The sequence below is a fragment of the Scyliorhinus canicula genome, chromosome 11 (genome assembly GCF_902713615.1).
Source record: "Scyliorhinus canicula chromosome 11, sScyCan1.1, whole genome shotgun sequence".
Taxonomy (NCBI): Eukaryota; Metazoa; Chordata; class Chondrichthyes; order Carcharhiniformes; family Scyliorhinidae; genus Scyliorhinus; species Scyliorhinus canicula.
The window spans coordinates 98,306,939-98,323,422 of NC_052156.1; the positions used below are offsets into that span (position 1 = coordinate 98,306,939).

General features: G+C 44.0%; 1 protein-coding gene across 1 annotated transcript in view; it reads right to left on the minus strand.

The window, feature by feature from the left end:
* Nucleotides 1-16,484, minus strand: part of appl2 (adaptor protein, phosphotyrosine interaction, PH domain and leucine zipper containing 2) — a 170,492-nt gene that overhangs the window by 108,672 nt on the left and 45,336 nt on the right. Inside the window, exons 4-5 of the mRNA XM_038810881.1 lie at nucleotides 6,856-6,943; nucleotides 1,816-1,857 (exon numbers count right to left, since the gene is read on the minus strand). Coding sequence (XP_038666809.1) covers nucleotides 1,816-1,857; nucleotides 6,856-6,943 — 130 coding nt within the window. The remainder of the gene's footprint in view (nucleotides 1-1,815; nucleotides 1,858-6,855; nucleotides 6,944-16,484) is intronic.

Here is a 16,484-nt window from a genome sequence, read left to right on the forward strand (position 1 = left end):
GGAACAAATTTGCGGATGGTACAAACTGCCTTTCCTCCCATCTTTGCAAGGAGGATATTAATAGCTTACAGAGAGATATTCGCAGGTTAAGTGAGTGGTCAGAAATTTGGCAAATGGAATTCAATGAGGTAAAATGTGAGATTGTTCATTTTCGAAGAAAGAATGAGAAAGCAGATTATTATTTAAAATGAGAGTCTGCAGGAAGCTGTAGCACAAAGGCGCTTCTGGTTCCTTGTTCATGAAACCCAGAAAGCTGGCATACAGATGCAGAAGGCAATGGGGAAGGTAAACAGAATGCCAGCATTTATTTCAAGAGGGCTGGAATATAAAAGGAAAGAGGTGTTGCTGCAACTGTACAAAGTACTAGTGAGGCTACATTTAGAATAGTGTGTACAGTTCTGGTGCCCTTAGTTAAGCAAAGATATATTAACAGCAGGAGGCAGTACAGAGGAGGTTTACTGGGATGATCCCGGATATGGAGGAACTGCCTTCTGAGGAAAGATTAAACAGGTTGGGTCTGCACTCCTTGGAGCTCAGATGAGTGAGAAGTGATATGATTAAAACAGAGATTCTTCGAGGGTGAAATAGGGTTAGGAAGATGTATCCACTCAAGAGAGTAGGAACAGAAGCTGTAGTCGCAGGATAAGGGGATGTTCATTTAAGGTGGATTTGAGGAAGAATTTCTACTCTCAAGAGTTGTGGTTCTTTGGGATTCTTTACCCTAGGAAGCTGTGGAAGCCAAGTTCTTGAACATTTTTAAGGCTATGATCGGTAATTTATAAGGGTTACAGAGATAAGACAGGATTACAGGGAAAAGACAGGAAAATGGACTTCATGAGTGTTAGATCAGCAGGCTCGAAGGGCTGAATGGTTTCCTGCTGTTCCTATTTCTATGGGCTTATAAAGGTGCTGGAGGGGGGTTCAAATAGCAATCATTTACCATCAGATAAGAGTTTGAATTCACCTTCAACTGAAAGAACATCTCCACTTCCTAGTGGTTGTGAAGAGTTCTACATAGCAGAATTTTACATTAATTTTTAAAGTTGAGATAGCACAATAGTGGTAATGTCACTGAACTAGTAAATCAGAGGCCTAGGTTAATATCCTGAGAGCACAGGTTCAAATCTCACTATGGTAACTGCAATTTAAATTTAGTTAATTAAAAAATTCAATTGATTCTCTGAAAAAACTGGAATTGACAGCTGCTTTCAGTTATGGTGATCATGAAACGACCACGGATTGTTGTTAAAAAAAAAAAAAAAAAATCTTTATTAGTGTCACAAGTAGGCTGACATCAACACTGCAATGAAGTTACTGTGAAAGTCCCCTAGTCACCACACTCCGGCACCTGTTCGGGTACACTGAGGGAGAATTCAGAATGTTCAATTCACCCAACAAGCACGTCTTTCGGGACTTGTGGGAGGAAACCCAAGCAGACACGGGGAGAATGTGCAAACTCTGCACAGTCAGTAACCCCATCAGGTTCACTAGTGTCCTTTGGGAAGGGAAACATGCCATCATTAGCTGGTCTGGCCTACATGTGACTCCAGGACTACAGCAATATGGTTGACTCTTAAATGCCCTCTAAATGGCCGAACAAGCCACTCAGTTCAAAGGCGATCAGGGATGCGATGACCACATCTCATGAAATAATAAAAACATGTGGCAATGTCACATTCATTAGGCATTAAAATGTGGCAGGTCAAATGGTGCAGCTTGTATTCATGTGTGAGAGACCCTTTTCAAAAAGAAAACATGACTAAATATGTAAACAACTAAAAATTAATAAAACTAGAAATGAAAAAATATACATACCATTACTAGCAAGAAGAAACAAATCTTTTAAAGTGCTTACTTCTGCAAATGATAAAAATTATAATGTTCAGTGTAAGATATTTAAAATTAACTAAAATACGGTCATAAACAGCTATTAAATAATAAATCTACATTAATTCCTTAACTGACACAAATGCATTAACCAGCTGTATATTTTTGTGTTTATTTCATGCAATCAATAAATTAGTTCCTTTACATAAGGACAAATAAAAATAAAAACTTGGTACAAGTTGACATGGACACTGACCTTTACAAAACAATTATGTATCAAAATGTATCTTTAATTCAAAGTAAAATAATGAATTCCAGATAAACATCTTAACTTGGAAATATTCCCACGTGGTTGATAGGGAGAAAGAAATTCGAACAGAAACTGAATGAAATGTTGCAAGTTTTAAAATTTCAACACCTTTTTATAGCGCCTCACAGACAAAACTGTTGCTGTTTGAGGTATGGAGACAAAGGCGCTACGAGTGCAGGAAACCAGGTGGACTGTTTTATTTTACTGACCAAGCAGAATGCTGGTTTTGTATTTGTTCACAGAATGTGGGCATCATTAGCTAGGCCAGTATTTATTTCCCACCCTATCTGCCCTTGAAAATGTGATGTTGATCTCCGCTTGAACCACTGAAGTCCATGCTGTGTAAGTGCGCCTACAATGCTGTTGGGAGGAAATTCCAGGATTTTGAAACAGCGATAGTGAAGGAGCAGTGAAATAGTCCAAGTCAAGATGGAATGTGGCTTGGAGAGGAACCTAAAGGCCGTGGTGCTCTCATGCATCTGCTGCCCTGGTCCTTCAAAGTGGTAGAGGTCGTGGGTTTGGGCGTTGCTGTTGAAGGAGCCCTGGTGACTTGCTGCAGTGAGTTTTCTATATGGTACACATTGCTGCTATTGTGCAGCGGTGATGGAGGGAGTGTACGTCTAAGATGGTGGATGGGATACCAATTAAGTGGGCTGCTTTGTTGGATGATGTCAAGCTCGAGTGTTGTTGGAGCTGCACTCATCCATGCAAGCTCTGTATATCAGTTGCTCACATGTTGCGCTGTGCACTGTAACTCCTCCTAGTCTCAGTTTACACACACATAAAACAGTTGAAGTTAACATTTGGTTAAATAATTTATAAGGTCTGAACGGAGCATCTATGACTGCAGCATCACATTTCTACCTCTCAGTTCCAAAAAAGTCATATTGGACTCGAAATGTTAACTTTCTGTCTCTGTAGATGCCGCCAGACTTGGGTTTTTCCAGCAGTTTCTGTTTTTGTGCCTGTTTTCCAGGAACCTCAGTATTTTGCTTTTACCAGAATGAGATTTATCCAGTTAAAAATGAGAAGTTGTAATATTAGTAGAAATCATGATAGTGAATGGATTTGATCTTAGACATGGTCTTCCATACAATTTATCTAACTGTAATTGTAGTCAGAGTTTTAAATTGTTGTCAGCCCAGGAGATTTAAGAGAAACTTTGAGAACAAAACACCGTCAACAAAAATGTGATTTATCCTTGGTGTGGCTCAGAACTGAAGAGGTGTAAACTCCTAAACTTGAATTATGGACATTGATACATGTTCTGTCAAATAAATTGATTTAATTAGTCTTTTTCTCCACATCACGGGGCAGCACGGTAGCATGGTGGTTAGCATAAATGCTTCACAGCTCCAGGGTCCCAGGTTCGATTCCCGGCTGGGTCACTGTCTGTGCGGAGTCTGCACGTCCTCCCCGTGTGTGCGTGGGTTTCCTCCCGGTACTCAGGTTTCCTCCCACAGTCCAAAGATGTGCGGGTTAGGTGGATTGGCCATGCTAAATTGCCCGTAGTGTCCTAAAAAGTAAGGTTAAGGGGGGGGTTGTTTGGTTACGGGTATAGGGTGGATACGTGGGTTTGAGTAGGGTGATCATGGCTCGGCACAACATCGAGGGCCGAAGGGCCTGTTCTGTGCTGTACTGTTCTATGTTCTATCAGGTCAAATATGGGTGTATCGCTGCAGCTAGACAGAACAGGATTTGCACAAGCTACCGACTATGTCTCACTTTCACACGGGATAGTTTACCTTTTGACATTAAGGCAATATTTCATAATGCCTTGTGCATGTGAATCAATTTGCAAGACAAGATAATAAACAAAATGGAAGGCAAAGTCTGCCAAAATGGAGTGACTAATTTAACAATGCGGAGCTCTGGGATTAAATGATATTCAGGGCCATCAAAAATTTACCGTTTGAATACTTATACAGATGCAGTTCCAAACTATAATGGCTTGAATATTTATACAGATGAAGTTCCAAACTATAGTGGCTTTAATTTATTTTGGTTTCTGCCTGGTTTAATAATTCCATGGAAAATATATCACATGGAGAATGAATATTTTTTAAAATTTACATAGTTTCAAATGCTGCGATGTAGACAGCCATTTGTTTTCAATGTTTTTCTTAACTTTTCTGGCCTGACAACAACTTGAAGCTCAGACTACAATACATTAGGATAAATTGCATGGACGTCCACATCTCAAATTAAATCAAATTATTACCATAATGGGGATAGTCACAGAGTCATTAAGTTTTACAGCACAGAAAGAGGCCCTCCAGCTCTGCGCCGGCCATTAAGTACCTATCCATTCTATTTTCCAGCACTTGGCCCATTGCATTGTATGCTATGGATAATTTTCAATCTCTGACCAGGAAAAATATATACAATATACAGCATTGAAACAGGCTATTCAACCCAACTTGTCCACCATGTTCTACTCTAGTCTCCTCTCATTTTTCCTCATCCATAGCTGTCACATCAACCCTTTCTCCCTTTTATGATTGTCTAGCTTCCCTTTAAATACCTGAATGCCTGTAATAATGAGTTCCACATTCCTGCCACTCTTTGGATAAATTAGTTTCTTCTGAATTCCTGAAGTACTTCTTGGTGACCCTCTTATTTTGATGTGTACTACTTATAGAATTCCTACAGTGCAGGAGGTCATTCTTTTTAAAAATAAATTTAGAGTACCCAATTCATTTTTTCCAATTAAGGGGTAATTTAGCATGGCCAATCCACCTAGCCTGCACATCTTTGGGTTGTGGGGCCGAAACCCACGCAAACACGGGGAGAATGTGCATACTCCACACGGACAGTGACCCAGAGCCGGGATCGAACCTGGGACCTCGGTGAGGCAGCAGGGCTAACTCACTGTGCCGCCGTGCTGCCCGGAGGTCATTCTGCCCATCGTGTCTGCACCAACCTTCTGAAAGAGCACCCTACCTAGGCCAACTTCCCCCCCCACTATCCCAATAGCATCACCTAACCTGCACATCTTTGGACTGTGGGAGGAAACCAGAGAACCTGGAGGAACCTCACGTAGACACGGGGAGAAAGTGAAAACTCCACAAAGACAGTCAACCGAGATTGGAATTGTGAGACAGCAGTGCTAACCCCTGTTCCCCATGCCGCCCGAAATGTCTTTTCCATCAAGGGGAAACATTCAGGGTCAGCTCTATTAAAACAGCTCTTATGTCCTCCAGATGGTTACCCTTCAGCCTTTTGTTAAGGAAAAGGGATTTAACCTAATAATTTCCTGACATCCATGCATACCCATGAATCTCTGATATCACCCTTGCAAGTCTTTTTTCATTCCCTCCAGGATTTCAACATCCTTCTTAGAACACTGCTTGCAGGTTTTGGTTGCTCTATTATAGTGCAGTCTAACCAAGGTTCAATAAAGGATAGCACAATTTTCCTACGTTTCAATTCTAGCCCTCTAGAAATAAAGGCAAGACTTGTACCTTCCAACAAGTGAAGTCCCTATACTTCCTCACAACATGATGTGGAGATGCCGGTGTTGGACTGGGGTGGGCACAGTAAGAAGTCTGACAACATCATCCAACAGGTTTGCTTCGAGTCACTAGCTTTTGGAGCACAGCTCCTTCCTCATTCACCCCCGAAAGCTAGTGATTTGAAACAAACCTGTTGGACCTTACTGTCCTTACAACATGTGCTACCTCTCATCTACCTGTGCTGAATTTGATTTGCCATTTATTTGCCCATTTTGCAAGTTTGTTAATATCCTCCTGTAATTTGTTACAGTCTTAGCCGGCTTAGCTCAGTTGGCTGGACAGTTGGTTCGTGATGCAGAGCACAGGTTCAATTCTTGTTCTGGCGGAGGTTATTCATGAAGGCCCACCTTCCAATCTTGCCCCTCACTTGAGATGTGGTGATCCTCAAAGGGGAAAGCAGCCTAATGTCATCTAGGACTCTGGGGACTTTATTCAGTACTTTATTCAGTATTGACTATCTCGCCTCCAACCCCGCCACCTGCAATTTGTTGTCATTTGTAAACAATAGGAATGATGCTTTTGATTCCAAAATTCAAATAATTAATGTAATTTCGTATATTAAATCTTAACTCTTCATTTGTTCACATTTCTGCTATGCTTTACACTATGTGTCTCATATTGCTAACACCCCAAATCGCATCCAGTAACATGCATGGGCATGACAAACCTTAACAGAGCAAAACAGAGCCTACAATGCTGTGTAGGCCTAATAATACACAAACAAAATTCACATTGTGCAGGAATTCAAACTGACTAATGGAATAAGTACAAAGCAATTTTTGAATTACCCAGCAGTTTGAATTAATCAACTTCAAATTAATGATAGGAAAAAATGACCAAGTGCAGTCTAAGTGTCTGACTCAATTAGTAAATAAAAGCCAAGATTTTGTATTGTAATTGGTACATTATACTCGCATTATACTTTAGAAAAGCTATTTGGTTTGTTCATAGTGATTAGACTTGTTTTAATATACAATTTCGATGAATTTTCTATTAGCTGCCTTAAACTGGTCATCACTGAAGTGAAATAATCCTGTGTTGAAATAGTTCTAATAGTGATTTGACAGGTAGATAAAGCTCTTGGCAATAATTGCATAGCCAATTTTATTTCCAGTGACAAATGCTGCCATGTATTAAACTTAAATATTATGCATTCCCAACATGAATCCAACAGTCCAAGAAATAGCTAATGTTTAACATTACCTGTGAGATCCCTTTCCCTGAATTGTATGATTGGGAATATCATTGTGTCAGCCACCTGTTTCGCTAGTTCTGTATGAAGAGAATTTAGCTATGAAAAAAGTAAGTGATTTTATTAGTTATATTCGTTGCCATTCAATGTATCAAATTACAGAAATTACATGAATTTGTACATTTGCAAAATAAGAAAGGATTTATAAATTGATGTCACCCAATACTAGAGGAATCAGGACACCGGGTATTGACACATCAGTTATTTATTCAAACACAACTAGGGAATGAAAAGAGACTGATAAATTCTGTAGCCACAACTAGCTCTGATCTTGCGGATGTTTGTGCAAACAGCTTGCTACAAATCGGCCAGTGATCTGCCACTGACCAAAGCAGAAGGCACTTTGAGGGACCATGTGTTACAGCTGTGGGAAAGAAAAGAAAAACAGAATCTGCCAATTAGACTTCGCCAAACCTCAAATCCATTTCTACTCAGGCCACCAACTACTGAGAGAGAAAAAGGGACAATTAGACCATGCATGAATGAGAGGAAGAAGAGAGATATGGGGGCAGAGGGTGGGGCAGAATGGGACCCGATCTGGCGATGTGAGAGCGGGGTAAGGGGCTAGCCGGAGGGTGTATTTGGAGGAGTGGATGTTTTCAGAGCATCAAGAACTAAAACCGAACTCAAGGAGTCAGGACATCCTCACTTGCATTTCTACTCGAAGCACTCATTCTCCTCCTGGTGGCTGATGACCACAGTGCACATGCTCAGAGAAAGAAATGAGACAAATCCAAGAAAAGATGCGGCAGGACACGGGATGAACTTTAAAAATATGGTACAATCCCCTAAAATGTGCTTGCATCTGCCTCTCTCATATCAAAAACTCAGAAAAGCACTCATAGGCTATGACTTGGTGCAGATATCAATGTTGTTTTAGTTCACAATCAACCAAAATATTTGGAAAAGTAGTCAAAATGATTCTTGCGTGAATGGGATTGCTCCAAGATCTATACAATCCCCAGGCCATTTGGGTTATCGGGTCTGCAGAGACCCTCCAAACGAGCACTCTACTAGGCCCACTCCTCTCCCTATCCATGTAACCCTGCGCGTTGATCATGGACAATCTAGTTAATCTGCACATCTTTGGACTGTGGGAGGAAACCGGAGCAACTGGAGGAAACCGGAGCACACACAGGGAAAATGTGAAAACTCCACACAGTTACCCAAAGCTGGAATCGAACCCAGATCTCTGGCACTGTGAGGCAGCAATGCTAAGCACTGTGCCACCATATTCCTGAAAGATGGAACATTATAAAGATAAGAAACATAGGATACTGGTAAAAGAATGCAGAATATTATTTCAGGATAAAGAATACAGGGATTTTATTTCAGGATATAACAATGTGGAATATTGCTTCACTGTAAGCTAACACAATATGGTCAAAGCAAACAAGTTTAAATTAGGAAAAGTAATACTGCACAAGTAATGGAAAGAAAAACTATCAAAAATGCAATAAACATTCAGAATAATCCATCAAGTGCATGATACAATGCAATCAAACACAATGTCCCATATAAAATATAATCAAGTTGGAGTGTCTGAAGTTTGGGATCCTTTGGTCTGACTGCCATTTTCCTGTCTTTGACTTTGTGTGTACCGTATGGGCAAATTGAGAAAGCATAAACAAATGATGAAATGAGAAACCCAACAGGAGAACCTATTTTGGGTGGAAATAGGTCACTAACCAGTGGATATGAATTTAAAGTGATTTGCAAAAGAAATAAAGGTGACAATGGTCAACATTTTTCTGCATGTCAAGTTGTTTTCACCTTGAATGCATTGAATGCCTGAAAGATTGGAGAAAACGGATTCAATCAATTTTCAGAAGACAAGACTTCCAGTGGAGGCATGTAGGTGACGGTCGCAAGTTGGGTGCCTCCTGCTAGAGTCTTGTTTTTTGGATCTTTATGGATACTTTTTGGATGATCTGGTGTGAGAATTTCTCAGGAATCGGTGGAATGTTGAATGTAAAAGAAAGATCAGGGAAGGAAGGGGGCGAGCGAATGTCTGTTGGCAAGTTCTGCTTAGAGTCCAGCAGGAGGGAAGATGGCGGGGGCTGGTTCTTTGGGTGGGGCCGCTCCCAACACAATTGAAATTCTGACCGAGAGGTTATCAGGGAATTTGAAAGGCTGTTCGCCAAACATCTGGAGGTGCATCGGAGAGAGATGATGACTTTGCTCAAGGAGTGGGTGGAGGAGACTCTTGCCCCGGTAAAGGCAACTTTGACAAAGACTTTGATGGAGGTGTGGCAGCAAGGGGAAAAGATGAAGGGGTGGAGGAGGCATTGTTGCAGCATAGCGGCCAGTTCACGGTAAAGTAGCGGGAAAGTAGTAGCATGGATAGAGGATTGGTTAATTAATAGAAAGCAAAGAGTGGGGATTAATGGCTGTTTCTCTGGTTGGCAATCAGTTGTTAGTGATGTCCCTCAGGGATCAGTGTTGGACCCACAATTGTTCACAATTTACAGCAAAAGGGATTATTATTTAAATGATAAAATATTAAAACTGGTTGCTGTGCAAAGGGACCTGGGTGTTCCAGTGCATGAGTCTCAAAAAGATGGTTTAAAAATGCAATAGGTGATTAAGAAGGCGAATGAAGTTTGTCCTTCATTGCTAGAGGGATGGAGTTTAAGACTAGGGAGGTTATGCTGCAATTCCATAAGGTGTTAGTGAGGCCACACCTGGAGTATCGTGTTCAGTTTTGGTCTCCTTACCTGAGAAAGGATATACTGGTGTTGGAGGGTGTGCAGAGGAGATTCACTCGGTTAATCCCAGAGTTGAGGGGGTTGGATTAGGAGGAGAGGTTGAGTAGACTGGGACTGTACTTGTTGGAATTTAGAAGGATCTTTTAGATATATATAAAATTATGAAGAGATAGGATAGATACGGGATGTTGTTTTCACTGGCGGGTGAAAGCAGAACTAGGGGGCATCGCCTCAAAATAAGGGAAAGTAGGTTCAGGACTGAGCTCAGGAGGAACTTATTCAACCATAGGGTTGTGAATCTATGGAATTCCCTACCCAGTGAAGCAGTTGAGGCTCCTTCATTGAATGTTTTCAAGATAAAGATAGACAGTTTTTTGAAGAATAAAGGAATAAAGGATTATGGTGTTCGGGCAGGAAAGTGGCGCGGAGTCCACAAAAGATCAGCCATGATCTCATTGAATGGCGGGGCAGGCTCGAAGGGCCAGATGGCCTACTCCTGCTCCTAGTTCTTATGTTCACCTTGATGGATGAGGAGCTGCAGAGGTTGTTGGAGAGTAACAAAGGGCTCGGAGACAAGTTGGAGGTCCTGGAGAACAAGTCACAGAGCCATAACTTGAGGATCGTGGGTTTGCCTGAGGGGAGTGGAGGGCTGGTGGCTGACTGAGTACTTTGTGGGCATGCTCGGCAAGTTGATGGGGAGGGGTTGGAGCTTTCCCTCTACGAGTTGGGCAGGGCCCATCAGTTGCTCCGACCGAAGCCTAAAACGAATGAGCCAACGAGGGCTGCTTCCATAGCTCCCTAATGAAGGAGAAATTTTGAGTTGGGCAAAGCAGAAGCGAGAGGTGAAATGGGATGACATTGGTGTACATATATACCAAGATCTTATGGCGAAATTGGCAAGATGAGTTTGTACTGTTGGGTAGGTGAAAGGACACCGGTCAGAGTGGCGACGTGGAACGTGCGAGGGTTTGGGGGACCAGTGAAGAGGGAGAGAGCTTTCTCGCACTTGGAAGAGTTTGAAAGCTGATGCGATGATGCTAAAGGAGACCAATCTGAGGTTGAAGGACCCCATTGGGAGGATGATGGCATTGGCGGGGTTTATGAGGGAGATTTGGGATGGGCTGACCCATGGAGATTTTTGTCCCCGAGGGTTCGGGAGTATTCATTAGTTTATCTCACCGGTGTTCTTGAGGATTGATTTTTTTTTGTGGTAGGATAGATGCTGTTAGCTGGAATTAAGAAAGCAGAATATTTGAAAATTGTGACTTCGGACCATGCTCTACATTGGATGGACGGGGTCCTGGAGAAGCGGTTTGTTCAGAAGCCGGGGTGGAGGCAGATGTGGGATTGCTGGCAGACCAGAGTTTCTGTGTTAGAATGGGGAAGGTGATCGAGGAATATGTGGGGTTTAACTGTACTGGGGAGGTCTCACCGTTGTGGTCTGGGAAGCTCAAGACAAGGAAGGAACGTTTGATAGAAGAGATGGATGTTACATTTGGGACATTGGGGGGGATGCTGACCTGACGGCAGAGGACATGTAAGTGGACGACAAACTGGCGACCTGGCAGAACTCACAGAGATGCTCCAAATCCCAAAAGGGAAAAAGGTCAGGTATCTGCAGTTACGTAACTTTCTCCATAAGGAGATGAAGGAGTTCCCCTAAAGACCCAAGCACACACTCCTCGACATGGTGATGGTGCTGGACTGGTTAGGAGATGACAAGTGCAGTGACATATAAAGGAGGCTCATGGAAAAGGTTCGGACTCCACTGGATGAGACCAGATGAAAGTGGGGAGAGGATCTGGGCAAGGGGTTAAGGGGAGGGCTCAGGACCTAGGCACTGCACAGTCAACTCCACCTCTTTGTGCGCAGGCTAAGCCTGATGCAGCTCAAGTCTGATGCAGCACAGAGCACACCTCACCAAGACAGGCATGAGCAGGTTCTTCCTGGAGTTGGAGGACAAATGCAAACGGTGCAGGGGGTCCAGTCAACCACACCCACATATTCTGATCATGTCCCAGACTCGGAATCCTAGACCGCCTTCTTCAGAGCTATGTCCAAGGTGGTGGGGGCCAAGATGGAGCCGTGTCTGTCTATGGCGGTCTTTGGGATATCAGAGCACCCAAGGTTCTGGACAGGAAAAGAGGCGGACACCCTGGCCTTCACCTCACTAATAGCCATATGGAGACTTCTGCTAGAATGGAAGTCAGCAAAACCACCCCTGGTCTCGGAATAGCTCACAGACCTGGCCAAATTTGAGGCTGTAAAAAAAAAAAATCAAATTTGAAATCAGAACATAGGTTCCACACCACGTTAGAAAATTCACAAAACGTATTCATGGATCTGTTTGCAACCGGCAGACAGTCGGGGGGAATAGGGGAAAAGGAGGGAGGGCGGGGAGGAAGACAGACCTTAACTGTAACCCAACCCCCCCCACCACAACAGAATGAAGACTACAGACAGACAAGGGGGGAAACCCCAAAGACACCAGGATACAGAAGGGGGAATTGTGAAACAACTCCTCCCACTAAGCGACAGGGACCCGCAGTGAAACCCAACAAACAGTTCTGAAAATCGAACATTATTGTACAAATACGTGTTAGTGTTAGCGTTAGTGCCCCAGTCACGGCTATGGTGAAAAGGAGGGGCCTGAGGCTGGACGTTCAAACCAATGTCATTGTACGATACTTTGTGTAAAACCCAGAGCGCAATTCTCCGCACTCACGACGGTGCGGAGAATAGCGGGGGTCGTAAATTTTTACGGCCACGCTGGTCTGACGCCCTCCCGCTATTCTCCCCCCCCCACCCCCACGCCCGACTCCCGACACGAATCGCTGCCGCCGTTTTTTTATGGCGAGCAGTGATTCTCAGCTGGCCGATGGGCCGAAGTCCAAGCCCTTTACGGCCGTTTTTACGAACGGCAAACACACCTGGTCTGGCCGTTCGTAAAAACGGCCGTAAAGTTCGGATCTTGGCAACCATGGCACCGATTGGCACGGCAGTACCACGGCCGTGCCAAGGGTGCCATGGGCCCGCGATCGGTGCCCACTGATCGCGGGCAGCGGGTCCGATTCCCGCGCACTCTTTGTCCTTCCGCCGCCCCGCTGTATCCATTCGTGGGGCGGCTGAGGGGCATCCCGGCCCGCGCATGCGCGGGTTTCGCGCAAATGCGCGATGACGTCATCCGCGCATGCGCGGGTTGGAGTCTTTCAATCCGCGCATGCGCGGCTGACGTCATGTGACGCGTCAGCCGTCGCAAACTCTGGCAAGCGGGCTTAACGAAATTCATTAAGCCCGCGATGCCGGAGTTTACGGCGGCGGCATGCTAGCCCCGACCGGGGACCAGAATCGGTTCCCGGTCGGGGGGGGGGGGGGGGGGGGGGGGGGGTAGGCTGGCGTCAAACCCGCCCGTTTTTGACGCCAGCCTTACGATTTCTCCCTGTTTGGGAGAATGGCGCCCCCAGTTTTCTTCTCTTCTCTTGTTTATTCCCTTGTTTATTTTTTTAAACTCCACACTGGTTTTTGTCACATGTGAACCTTAGAAGTGGGCCATTCAGCCCATTGAGCCTGCTCTGTCATCGATCCCAGCAGATCATCCACTCCAATGCCTTTTCCCCACACACTATCCCCATATTCCATTGCCATTGGTCATTCGAATTTGATTCTAATTATGAGGGAAAAGTTTAAAATTTTTAACAACAGTTCACAGTATTCCAGATGTAGTCCGACCAGTGCCTGGTAGTGTTTTTGCAAGACTTTCTTATATTTATACTCCATTCTTTTTGAAATAAAGACCAACATTCTATTTGCCTTCCCTATTGCCTGCTGAAATTGCATGCTAGCTTTGTGTGATTTATGCATGAGGATGTCCAAATCCCTCTGTGCTGCAGCTTTTTCCATTTAAATAATATTCAGCTCCTTTATTCTTCCTACCAAAGTGCACAAGTTCATATTTTCCTACACAAGTGGACAAGGTCGTCAAGAAAGCATACGGAATGCTTGCCTTCATTGGACTGGCATGTCATGCTACATTTGTATAGAACCTTGGTACGGCCGCACTTGGAATATTGCGCACAATTCTGGTCGTCGCGCTACCAGAAGGATGTGGAGGCTTTGGAGAGGATGCAGAGGAGGTTTACCAGGATGTTGACTGGTCTGGAGGGTGTTAACTATGCGGAAAGGCTGAATAAACTCGGACTGTTTTGATCACAAAGATGAAGGTTGAAGGGTGAGCTGATAGAGATCTACAAGATTGAGTGGCATGGATAGAGGGGATGGGCAGGTACTCTTTCCCAGGGTCATAGGTTTTAGGTCCAAGAGGCAAAGTCCAATTAGAGGAAATGTGCGAGGCAGTTTTTTTTCCATACACAGAGGGTGGTGCGTGCCTGGAACACATTGCCAGGGGAGGTTGTGGAAGCAGATACATTCAAAAGGCATCGCGACAAATACATTGATAGGATGGGAATAGAGGGATACAGCACAAGGAAGTGCTGAGGGTTTTGGCTAAAGGTGGTATCATGACCAGTACAGGCTTGGAGGGCCAAAGGGCCTGTTCCTGTGTTGTATTGTTCTTTGTTTTATTATAACCTTTTGTTGTTTACTTTAGTGCCTAGCTTCTGAAACTCTGTGCAGAACCTCTTTCCTTGTACTATATTTCATTGGTACCTACATGGACCATGACAATGGGATCCTCCCCCTCCCACTGCACAAGGGCAGGAGCTGAATAGTGTGTTGCTAGCTGATGAGATTTTCGGTTCAAAGCCGACACAAATCCAAGTTGATTTTTGGTAAGATTGGATAGTAGGCTAATAAAAGCATCATGAAATCTCAATTACACTGAAAGCATATCTTGTGTTGTCTGGAAACTACAGGACAATTGTGTTCTGGATTATTACAGGAGGTGTTGGCTCAAGATCCAGTGATTAGAGCTTAACCAGCCACTGTAGTCACAGCAGTGCAGTCATAGGACTGAGAATTACATGGTTAGTACAATTCTGGGGAAGGTCACCCTACAGCAGGCAGAAAGGAATGCATGACCATCAGTCAAGGGGTATTAGACAGGTAATGTTGGAGTCCCTGAGTGCATCTCACTCTCTCATATTCAGTTTTGAATATTGGTCAGTGCGATGGTTACGTTGGGAAGCACAGCCAGAACAAAGTTCATGGCACCATGGGTGACTCAGTTGTATGGTGGGGAAGGAGAATGATCAGAAAAACAATAACGATTAGAGATTAGAGATTATTGATTAGTGATTAGAGTGGCACGGTAGCACAGTGGTTAGCGCTGTTGTTTCCCAGCACCAGGGTTTGATTCCTGGCTTGGGTCACTGTCTGTGCAGAGTCTGCACGTTCTCCCCGTGTCTGTATGGGTTTCCTCCGGGTTTGCTCCCACATATCCCGAAAAACGTGCTTCTTAGGTGAATTGGACATTCTGAATTCTCCCTCGGTGCACCCGTACAGGCACTGGAGTGAGGCGTGTAAGGGATTTTCACAGTAACCTCACGGCAGTGTTAATGTAAGCCTACTTGTGACACTAATAAAGATTATTATTCAATTCTATAATTAGGGTAGCAGACAGGCCGTGTCTGCTCATGTGACTCCAGGGTGGCATGCTGCCACCTGGTGCCAGAATCAAGGATATCATATAGCAGCTGCAGAACAAGTGGTAACAGCAAAGGCCATGGTCTATCTAGGTACCAATTACGCAGATAGAAAGAGACGATTCTTGTGAGCTAGGAAAGAAATTTCAAAACAGTATCTCAAAAGTAGCAACCTTTTGATTATTTCCAGTGCCACCTGCTCATGGGTATAGTAGGTATGGCAGGAGGTGGCGCAGGGGGGAGAGCTTTAGATTCAAGGAGGAGATAGGTAGACTTCAGAACAAATGTATTCCCAAAAAGGAAATTCCAAATCAGCCCCCCAGATGTCAAGAGCATATATCTGATGAGATGACAAGGGATTAGGGCAAAAATAGAAAATTGATGTCAGATACCAAGAGCTCAACACAACAGAAAGCCCAGTTAGGGCATAGATAAAAGTACTGCATACAGATCTCGTCACATAACAGAAAGGACATAATTATACCCAAAAATATAGAAGTGATTACTTGATTTATGTTTAAAATGGAGTATTTTCGCTGCGAGGAAAAATTAAATCAACTGGGAATTGGGGAGCATGGTTAGCACTGCTGCCTCAAAGCGCCGAGGACCTGGGTTTGACCCCAGCCCCAGGTCACTTCCTGTGTGGAGTTTGCACATCCTCCCCGTGTCTGCGTGGGTTTCCTCCGGGTGCTCCGGTTTCCTCCCACAGTCCAAAGATAAGCAGGTTAGGTCGATTGGCCATGATAAATTGCCCTTAGTGTCCAAAATTGCCCTTAGTGTTGGGTGGGGTTACTGGGTTATGGGGATAGGGTGGAGGTGTTGACCTTGGGTAGGGTGCTCTTTCCAAGAGCCGGTGCAGACTCGATGGGCTGAATGGCCTCCTTCTGCACTGTAAATTCTATGATTCTCCCTGTGTCTGCGTGGGTCTCATCCTCACAACCCAAAAAGATGTGCAGGGTAGGTGAATTGGCCACCCAAAACTGCCACTTAATTGGAAGAAAAAAGAATTGGGCACTTTAAATTTTTAAAAAATCAACTGGGGTTCACATCTTTGAGAACAGAGGTGGCACAGGGGAAATTTAATGGAGCGGCACAAAAGCATAAAGGGGCCTAGGTTTAACTGAGAGGAAGGGCCTTCAAATTCGCTGCTTGAAAAAATTTGCGGTTTGAAACAAATTAATAAAGGCAGAAAGCATTATCACATTAAAAAACACTTGGAAAAGCAGTTGAGGTGCAGTAACTGACAGAGCTATGGACCATGAGGTGGAAAGT